At 35.1% G+C, this 10518-nt stretch overlaps 1 protein-coding gene across 7 annotated transcripts; it reads left to right on the forward strand.

Annotated features, from left to right (window-relative positions):
- The first annotated feature begins 1572 nt into the window (after positions 1-1572).
- LOC110765415 (P-loop containing nucleoside triphosphate hydrolases superfamily protein) lies at positions 1573-9621 on the forward strand. 7 transcript variants are annotated; one of them, XM_088247190.1, is made up of 26 exons: positions 1576-2093; positions 2484-2596; positions 2686-2812; positions 3056-3154; positions 3227-3295; positions 3381-3515; positions 3586-3654; positions 4133-4188; positions 4331-4490; positions 4812-4979; positions 5088-5172; positions 5315-5548; positions 5661-5764; positions 5939-5981; positions 6199-6356; positions 6786-6896; positions 7038-7106; positions 7232-7375; positions 7589-7663; positions 7749-7925; positions 8045-8130; positions 8273-8327; positions 8434-8559; positions 8698-8811; positions 8959-9075; positions 9166-9621. In XM_088247190.1, the coding sequence occupies exons 1-26, from the start codon at positions 1977-1979 to the stop codon at positions 9229-9231; spliced, it is 2877 nt and encodes a 958-aa protein (XP_088103316.1). In that variant the 5' UTR covers positions 1576-1976; the 3' UTR covers positions 9232-9621. The 7 variants fall into 7 exon arrangements, with proteins under 7 accessions (XP_088103322.1, XP_088103316.1, XP_088103318.1 ...); XM_088247192.1 differs by having other exon boundaries at positions 5670-5764; XM_088247191.1 differs by having other exon boundaries at positions 4815-4979.
- The last annotated feature ends 897 nt before the right edge of the window (positions 9622-10518 follow it).

Genomic DNA, 10518 nt, shown 5'->3' on the forward strand with positions numbered 1-10518 from the left:
ATAGGATCTATTATTTGATTTGTTTTTAATTTTAATTTTTTTAATATGAAATATTGTAAATTTACCATAGTATCCTCATTTAAATAATAATTTCAATTCTTAATGTAACCAAGGGCATTTTATGGTATTTTGAATGTTTCACCATTCTCTGCCTTTTACTTTATATATACTAGCCTCTCCGCATGCGCTTCCGCGCCTGCGAGAGGTTTTTTTTAAAAAAATTTAAATTTATTTTAGAATTAAAAAAGATAATGGGTAGTTGTGTTCCATAAAAATAGGATCCATTATTTGATTTTTCTTTTAATTAATATGAAAAAGTGTGAATTTACCATATTATCCTCATTTAATTAATAATTTCAATTCTTAATGTTTGCATTAACCAAGGATATTTTCTGGCATTTTGAATGTTTCATCATTCTCTGCCTTTTGCTTTATATATATAGATAGATATTAGCTTCTTCGCACGCGTTTCTGTGATTGCGATATGCCCTTTTTTAAAAATATTAAATTTATTTTAGATTAAAAAAGATAATAGGTAGTTGTGTTCCATAAAAATAGGATCCATTATCTGATTTTTCTTTTTATTTTCTTTTTTTTAATATGAAAAAGTGTGAATTTACCATATTATCCTCATTTAATTAATAATTCCAATTCTTAATGTTTGCATTAATCAAGGGCATTTTCTGGTATTTTGAATGTTTTACCATTCTCTCCATTTTGCTTTATATATATATAGTAGATACTAGTCTCTCTACACGCGCTTCTGCGCCTGCTAGAGGGTTTTTTTTATATAAAAAACTTAAAATTTATTTTAGAATTAAAAAGGATAATGGGTAGTTGTGTTCCATAAAAATATGATCCATTATCTGAATTTTCTTTAAATTATAATTTTTTAAAAATATGAAAAGGTGTGAATTTATCATATTATCCTCATTTAATTAATAATTTCAATTCTTAATGTTTGTATTAACCAAGGGCATTTTCTGGTATTTTGAATGTTTTATCATTCTATAGAGCTTCTGTTGAGGGATCCCTCAAATAAGACATTCTTGTAGGGCATACTCCGCATTGTATTTCACTAATCCAAACTGTCTATTTTGTAGATATTTATTCAAAGATAATTTATATAAAAAAATCACTTGAGTCCGATATTATTTAACCATTCAATTAAATTATTGAAATTTAAGTACCTTCTTAAAGCACCGTCTTCATTGATTTTGTTGGTCTCAATTAGATGCCTTAATGATTTTCAATTTATCTGATTTTTTGCAAAAATGATCTATAAATGCTTGAAAAATAGACGGTTTGGATCGTTGAAAAAATATTCGTAGGGTACCCTAGAGGGTCTTGCTCAAATAAAAATTATTTGAGAAATCACTTAATGAAAGGAGGGGATGTATATATTTATATTTATATTTATATGAAATGTGCATTTAATTAAGAAAACTATCTTTTTTTAAAAAGAAGAAAAAACACCACACTCACGCTCGTACGACACGACACAAAACTAGCTAATTAGTGATCAACAATATTACATTCTTTGAGTTTGAGGTTAAATCTTTTCCACCAAGAGAAAATAGAGATTCGCATTTGTTAAAATATGAAAAAATGTCCTGAATTTTTCAAAGGCCGTCCAACAAAATTGAGTGAAAGATGAAACAAAAAACAAGCGGGACGAGGAAGGTAGAGGTAAGCAAAGTGTACACATAAAGGCAGGCGGATGAAAGCAAACAGCAGCTCATTGAAACCCGTCATCCATATTATCAGTTATTTATCATATCTGATATCTATAAAGAAAGGTATAAAGATTCTTTCTCTTCTTTAATTGGAGCAAAGATTCCTCTCTCAAGCAAACAATCCAAGAAAGAAAAGAAGAAAGATTAGGTGCAGAGCTGGTTTTGGGGGATTGAGATTTATACAGCAACCCTCCATTTCCTCGTCTTTGCTGAGACTACAGGCCTTTGCGGCCCCCCAAAATGGACGACGATGTTGTAAAGCGAGTCTTCCAAGAAGGAGGCCGCGACTATTTCCAACAGCAACCCTCAACTTCCTCTTCCTCTTCCTCTATTCTCCAGTCACTTCCTCTCCATGTGGTATCGACACACACTAGTACACATACTTTTTTGGTTTATGGGTTTATTGGGTTATTTGTACTTTGCATTGCAGGTCAAGATTTTCCCATTTTGTTGCTTGTTTAGTTGAATTGTTAGAGTGAATATTGGGTTCTCTTGGAATTGGGATTTCTGTGTTGGAGCTGTAATTTGTTTTTCTACTTGTGTTGATTAGCTGGGATTGTATGCATGTTTAGATTCTCGTTTGCTGATCCTTTTACGGTGTAGGACATAAGAATTATGGAACTGACCAAATTGGAATTGAATGCTTTTCTTTCATCTGTGCTCTTCCCATCATGACTTTAAGTCTGTAACAATGCTCTCTGAACTTATATGAGATACCTAATTACTGCTCGTGTTGAAATGGTGCAGTCTTTTGATCACGGGTATTATTTGCTAGTAAAATCTATCCAAGAACTTAGAGAGAAAAAAGAGGGCATTGTAACAGTTGGCATTGGCGGTCCAAGTGGTTCTGGTAAATCAAGGTATATATAGTTTTCTGTAGGCTATAAGCATTCCTTACTCTTGTTTGTTGCATTGTTAATTTTTATTGTAATTTTAATGTTTCCTGAAGCTTAGCAGAAAAGGTGGCATCTGTTATTGGTTGTACTGTTGTATCAATGGAGAACTATCGTGATGGATTTGATGAAGGGAATGATCTGGGTTCAATAGATTTTGATATGCTGGTCAGAAATCTTGAGGTTTGCATCTACTTGTTTCTTGTCATGCTCTTTATTCATATAAATTGATTGTATTGATTTGTGATTCATGCTTGAATACTTGGGATAGCCATATAAACCTTCAAACATTCAAATGATTTTTTATATAAAGAAGAAGAGTTTCCTAGTATATATGATGTTCCGAAGTCAAATCCTGGCTGATTTGTTATATTCAAATCCGTGTTTTCTGAGTGATTATGTCATTACATTTTATGTTTAAAATAGGATTTGACAAAGGGTGAAGATACATTGATTCCAGTATTTGACTATCAACAAAAGAAACGTGTTGGTTCAAAAACAATAAAGAGTGCTTCATCTGGGGTGGTAAGAATGTTTAGCATTCAATTTGTATGGTTAACCTCAAATCCCAGATTCTTATTCTCTCCTTGTTTTTAGGTAATAGTTGATGGAACCTATGCTTTGCATGCAAAATTGCGCTCTTTGCTAGATATTCGAGTTGCAGTGGTAATCTTCTAAATCCTATTTTGTTGGCCAAGACTGTGTTACAGAAAGTTGACATGACATTTTATATGTATTTTTGGTATATCAGGTTGGTGGTGTTCATTTTAGCCTTCTTTCCAAAGTTCAATATGATATCGGAGATTCTTGTTCACTGGATTACCTTATTGACAGCATTTTCCCATTGTTTAGGAAGCACATTGAACCAGACCTTCATCATGCACAGGTTGGTAATTGACTGCTGTTACCCTTGAAATTTTATTGCCGATTCTCAATGTATTGCATTTATTTTGCAGATTAGGATTAACAACAGCTTTGTCTCATCATTTAGGGAGGCAATCTACAAGCTGAAATGCAGGAGTGAGGTCTGTATGCGTTGCTAGTTTATTTTCAAGTGATGTTGGGCATATATTTATGCATAGGAAATGGGCCTTCCTCATTTATATTGCTCTTGTAGCTATATGATTTGAAAAAAATGATTTTTGTGCTAGCCCAAGTTTTTTTCTTTTGTTTTGGTGGGGAACAAACTGGCCCAAGCTTTTTAAGATAAAGTTCTAGTTGAATTGAGTGAATTTTCATGATGATACACCTTATCAAATCTTTTAACTGAACTTCTGTACTTTGTAATGTGTATTTCTATGAACATTAGTTTCTTTGATGGCAACAGTGAGGCTTACATGTTACTTCAAGTTGTGCTAAGAACTGTATTTGTCAATTGCCATGTTATTTTTTCTTTGTAGCTCGTGGCTTTTACCGACTGTTGCTCCATCTTATTTCTTTTCATTTTTTTGTTTTGGATAGGGATTTTACTAATTTGACTAAAATTTCAAAGTTTTGTTACAGGCAGCAGAAGAACATTTTGCTTATGCCTTTCAAGGAAATGAAGCTCAAATAGATAAGTGAGTCTGGTTGGAAATTCGATTATCTCTTGGCTATTTTTTTTAAATAATAATATGGAACTAAAGAAAGTGAATTGCTTTCCTTCCTAAACTTTTTAGTTCTATAGCAACTAAAAGTTCTACATAATTTATTTTCTCTCAGTTTCATTGAGATGTATCTTAGGCCTCCTTCAGCAAGTGAAGAAGCACGGATAAATGATTGGATCAAGGTGCGCCAATCGGGTATAAGATATTATCTGTCACTTGGGGACCAGAGGATTGTTGACAAAAATTTCATTATCAGGCCAAAAGCTGAATTTGAGGTAAGAAGTATTTTCATAGGTTTTGACCATAGTATAGACATTATAATAAATAAAGCCACTTGATAATTTGGATATACATTGGGTCAGTTCTTCATCTCTCTGCGTTCTGTTTTACGTGTATTCTACATGCTTGACTAATGGTTCTTATGAAGCCTTCTGGTCAGTGATGAGCAAATAGAAGGGTCATTGGTTGGAATTTTTACAGGAGATGCCTATTTCTATGTTTAATTTTTGTAAAGGACTACTCTTTATGTAATACTACTGTAGAGTTTCTAGATGTTCAGTAACTCTTACCTGTTTGCTACTGTTTAACATTGGAAGCAGGTTGGAAGGATGACTTTAGGTGGGTTACTGGCTTTGGGATATGCTGTGGTTGTTAGTTACAAACGAGCATCTAAATCGGTTGATAATGGAAATGTTTCATTGTCGCTTGAAACCATTGATACCCTTGGTGAGACATTCATGGTGCTGAGGGGCACAAATAGAAAAGTATGAACTTTGCATTTTTACTAGAGTGGTTATAGCATTTGTTTTTGGATATATGCCAATGTTTTAACATGAGGTCTGATATTGATACATACTAGTGGTCTTGTGTAGACAGTTGGAACTGAAGCATTGAAGATGGGTATTAGTGAGCCTTGGATCACTAAATCATATCTGGAATTGATTCTTGAGAGAAAAGGTGGCAAGCTAGGCCTAATATTAGTTCTTTCCTTCTTTATGCATTTATTAAAATACCAAGTTCTTTCCTTGCTTTGAGCATGTTCTCTCTCTTTGTTTGTACTTTATGTGTGTAATGTAGGTCATGGTTTTTCATGATGCAGGCGTACCTCGCCTCAATACACCACCCCTCTTGCCAAATACATCTCTGACCACTAGTCAGGACAGAATGATTGCTGCACCAAGACCAATTCGCGTTCCTCCTAACCTTGTTACTCGGCTTGAGGATCTATCTCAGCCATGGACTAGATCTCCAACAAAATCTAAGATGGAACCTATAGTAGCAACATGGCATTTCATCTCATCGGATCCTCCTCAAGCTGATAGCTCAACCATAGGTAAGTTACTTTGACTTAGAGATGTATTTCTTCACTTGACAGTCAATTTTGTAAGTAGCTATTTCTTGGATGTATTGTTACCTCTCTCTGTGTTTCGACTTCTCTCATGAAGCAACCACAGATCCTTCCTCTTTCAGGGACACCGTGAAACTTGCTCCAATGCCTGATTCGTATGACTTGGATAGAGGATTGCTTCTTGCTGTGCAAGCAATACAGGTAAGGTGAAGTTAATACAGAATTGTTTGAGAAACTCCATAATGAAAACTTCATGTATAAGAAATTCATTAGAATAATATATTTACAAAGTTTATATGAATAGAAATATTTAAAATATGTATTAATATGTTTTACTTGGATGGGAACTTCATGTATTAGTGTTTACTTTTTCAGGCACTGTTGGAGAATAAAGGTTTTCCAGTTATAGTTGGAATTGGTAATACAGGCTTTATTTAACTCTCTCTCCATCTCTCATGTTTTGAGCTTTTGCTTGTCAGGGATGGCCATTGTTCTTGTTATGCTATTCAAGTCTGAAAACAGTAGAATACAGTCCTATTTTTTTTTTAAAAATTGTTATTTCTTATTGCCTGTTAGCATCCGAAATTAATTGAGCATGAGGTATGTTCTTATGTTGTTCCTGATTGTTCTTGTAGGAGGTCCAAGTGGTTCTGGAAAAACTAGTTTGGCTCATAAAATGGCAAACATAGTTGGTTGTGAAGTTGTTTCCCTTGAAAGCTATTATAAATCTGAACAAGTAAAGGATTTCAAGTATGACGACTTCAGCTCGCTCGATCTATCTTTGCTTTCAAAAGTAAGGTTTGATGATTAGCTCATTTTGACTAGTTTGGCATTCTTCTTTGAGTTGTAACTTTGGGCCATATGGGGTGGCCAATCAGATGATTGCTATGGTTATGCTAGACAATGAAATGCAACCCCAAGAAAAAAAACAGAAAAGATGCCTCTTTCCATGTTAGTTTCTCTCATATGCCCCATTTTCGATAGGCCTTCAGGTTGTTGAAGCCTTGAAGGCCTATCGAAAATCATACTTTTCTAATTTGTTTTCCCAGTTGCCAACAACTGTGCCAATTCGTTGGCTTGCTATTGTGAAATATCATTTGACCTTTGCTGAATCACATCTTAACTGACAAAATATGATTGCAATAATTAAGATACAATTCCATTGATTTAGTGGCTGCCTTTGTTGTTGTAGTACTTAACGTTATTACATTACCATGTGCAGAACATTGATGACATAAGGAATGGTCAAAGGACAAAAGTACCCATATTTGATTTGGAAACTGGTGTTCAGAGTGGCTTCAAGGAACTTGAAGTTTCTGAAGACTGTGGAGTGGTCAGTTATCAGACAGATCTACTAGTGCTTTCACAATTTGGCTTGCTCCTTTTGGAATAATATTCTATTTTTCCCTGCTTTTGACAAAACAATTCGATTAGTTTATGCTTTAATTTTTTTTTATTTTTTATATACAAGCAGATTATTTTTGAAGGAGTTTATGCTTTGCATCCAGATATCCGAAAATCACTTGACTTGTGGATTGCTGTTGTAAGTATAACCCCTGTTGCACCTTTAAAGCTTTAATATCCATGAATCTGTGTTTCTAAGTCAGTTTCAGGTGTTTCTGAGAAAGACTGGCCAGGAAGTGTTCATTCTTGTTTTTTGGCTGTCAGGTTGGAGGTGTTCATTCACATCTCATTTCTAGAGTTCAAAGGGACAAAAGTAGAGTGGGGTGTTTTATGTCCCAGAATGAGATCATGATGACAGTGTTTCCAATGTTCCAGCAGTTCATTGAACCTCATCTTGTTCATGCACACGTTAGTGGACTTTAACCTTCTTAAGTTCAATTGGATTTTGGAACCAATCTATGGCACTTCCATTATGAAACTTATTGTTTCTTTTGTTACAATGGAGGGAATCGAACCCTTGATCTAGACTAATCCATTATGAAACTTATTTTACTGCTGAAATTTGGTTGCGACTTTCAAGGGCTATTTTTGGTGCTTCAATTTCTTCTTATCTCAATACAGCTCAAAATTCGAAATGACTTTGATCCCGTGCTTTCCCCCGAGAGTTCATTGTTTGTATTGAAGAGTAACAAGCAAGTAAGGGTATCATCTTGCCTGTGTCTTGAACTCATAAAATATGATTTTCACCTTACATACTTACACTATTTCCATTTGGTCATAGGTGGCTTATCAAGATATTTTGAAAATACTGGATCCTGCAAAGTTCTGCAGCTCTGTCCAGAATTTCATTGATATATACTTGAAGCTTCCTGGACTTCCTACTAATGGGCAGTTAACAGAGGGTGACTGCATTCGGGTCAGAATATGTGAGGGCAGATTCGCGTTGCTGATACGGGAGGTTTGTAATGTGACCTGGTTATAAGTTGCTTTTTATTATTAATAAATACAGTGCTCGTTCTCTCTAACCACAGTGTACATTCCATTCTTTGTTTCTGTTTCCTGAATTTGTTTGCTTAGCCTATAAGAGAAGGAAACTTCATCATCCAACCTAAAGTGGATTTTGATATTAGCATTAGTACAGTTGCTGGGCTTCTTAACCTTGGGTAAGCAACATATTTGAATTATAAAATTCATGGGTGGACACATTTTCTTCATGTTGGATGATGAATTATGTTGTATTGTTGTTGTTGTTATTATTATTAGAATTGTTTTTATCATTACTTTCTTATCTTTTGTTTATGTCAGGTATCAAGCTGTAGCTTATATTGAAGCATCTGCTTTCATCTATCAAGATGGAAAGGTCAGATCAAATTCTATGAGATTTATTTCTTCTTGAACATGTATTCTATTTGGAAAGTACTTCAATTGTGGTAGCAATATTAGCTTAAGTTTTCATGCCTCTTTAGATTTTGATTGAGGTTGATCATCTACAAGATGCCCCGAACCCTTACCTGCAAATCAAGGGGGTTGATAAAGAAGCTGTAGCAGCTGCAGGATCAATGCTTAAATTGGATGGTTCATATACTACAAAGGTTTTTCCTTTAATTATTCTATGCTGTTTCCCATTCTTAATCCCAACCCAAAATCACTTTCTTCTTTCTGGTTTGTTTGTTTGTTTGTTTTGATTCAATTTCATCTGAGTTGGTAGTTGATTTGTTTGTTTGTTGTAGAGCTATCTTCAAATAGTGCTGGAAAGATTGCCAGCATCAGGAAGAGGCTCAGGTGGAATTCACACTCAGCAAGCTGCAAGGTTGCAGGAACTTGTGGAATTTATTCAATCTCAGGTATTTTTCTATCAAGTTAATGGATATGACATATCACATGTTTGCAGGTCTCGAAGTCTTGCAATTTTTGCATCTAAAACTAAAGAATTTTTTCAGTGCATGCTGCATTTCTAACATTGATTGAAAATGTAATGGTGTCATAAACAGGGCAGCAGTTCAGCTTCTGAATCTTCACCAATTAGAGAAGTTTCTCCGGTTGAAGGGGTTATCGAAGACATGCAGTCAAGGATTAGAAGACTTGAGCGGTGGCATACAATCAACACGGTGCTTACGATACCTTTTCCCCCAAAGAGTTGTACTGGACTGGAGCTGTATAGAATAGTTGTGCTCATCCATTGGTGTTTGTGTGGGCAGGTACTATGGACATTTTTGATGTCTGCGCTTGTTGGTTATTCACTCTACCAAAGGAAGCGTCAGTGATGCCGTCCCGGTTGTTTTCTGTTTACCATTGCAAGAAAGAGACTTTATTGTTGCATTGATCATATCATCATTTTTACTGCGGCTGTCTCATCTCCTTCCGCAGGTTCAAGTCAATTGCTGATTATACAGAGTCAAAACAGTAACTTCCTAACTACAGTCCACAGTTGCGTTTTATGTGACTCATAACAGTGATACGCACAACTTGAGAGCCATTTATTGTATCAAAGTGATCATTCTCTTACACTATGGTGAAAAGAAAGAAAATGAAAAGTACATACAGGCTGAGACTCAGAGAAGAATACACTCACTCCTCCTCCGTTTATTTTTTCTCTTTTTGTTAGAAGTTATAATTTACTCAATGAAAGATTATTGATGAGTTGTTTGCTGCTCTTGCTCTGCCCCCCATTCCATTAAAATATCAGAATATACGTTTTGCTTTGAACCCCCACAGCCTCAGCTGATGTGACTCGTTCTCTGTAGCCCCAGTTAAAATTAGAGTAATCGACAAATTATGGTTAATTTCCCCGTTAAAAAAAGAAGCTTAGGCTTAGGTAAACCATTTAAAAGATTCATAAATTACAATATTTGCGTTGGTTTTAAAATAAGAATGAAAAAAAGGAAACAATATTTGCTTTGGGGTTGTATTCAATTTAGATTTTAAATGATTTTAAAAGAGTTATAAAGTTGAATTGAATTTAATTGAGTTTGACTGAATTCTACAAACTCCAAATAGATTTTGACTAAATTCATGTATAGATTTTAACTGAGTTTGTTAGAGTTTTATTATTGACTTTAATGGAGTTTATAACACTCAAAAAACAAAGAATTTAAGGGTGATGACGGTGGTGGTGATGGTGGGGGAGGTAGTGGTGGCGGAGGTGCTGGCGGCGTGGTGGTGATGATGCTGGTGGTGGTTGTAGTGATGGTGATGATGATGGTGGTGGTTGTAGTGATGGTGATGATGGTGGGGCTGATAGTGGGGTTGTAGTGGTGGTGGTGGTGGCTGTGGTGGCGGCGGTGGCAGTGATGGTGCTGACAGTGGTAGTGGTGATTGTGGAGGTTGTGGTGGGGTTGCTAGTGAGGGTGGCGACGATGATGACTGTTGTGGTGCTGGTGGTGGCGACATTGTTGATAGCCATGATAAGATGGTGGTAGTAGAAGTTGCTAAATCATATCTTGAGAAAAGAAATACTATCTATCAAAATCTATGGGGGTAGCAAAGATTTTTCATGGTCTAATTAGTGTATATTAAAATGAAATCCACACTTTTTGCATTTCCTTTTAAAA

Source organism: Prunus avium, chromosome 1 (genome assembly GCF_965620075.1).
Source record: "Prunus avium chromosome 1, drPruAviu1.hap1.1, whole genome shotgun sequence".
In the NCBI taxonomy this organism is placed as follows: Eukaryota; Viridiplantae; Streptophyta; class Magnoliopsida; order Rosales; family Rosaceae; genus Prunus; species Prunus avium.

Excerpts from the sequence above, each read along its gene's own strand:
- LOC110765415 (XM_088247190.1), top strand. The coding sequence starts at position 1,977 with ATGGACGACGATGTTGTAAAGCGAGTCTTCCAAGAAGGAGGCCGCGAC. Across the intron at positions 7,107-7,231 it reads TTGACTTGTGGATTGCTGTT|GTTGGAGGTGTTCATTCACA; the intron begins GTAAGTATAACC and ends TTTGGCTGTCAG. Across the intron at positions 8,131-8,272 it reads GCTGGGCTTCTTAACCTTGG|GTATCAAGCTGTAGCTTATA; the intron begins GTAAGCAACATA and ends TGTTTATGTCAG.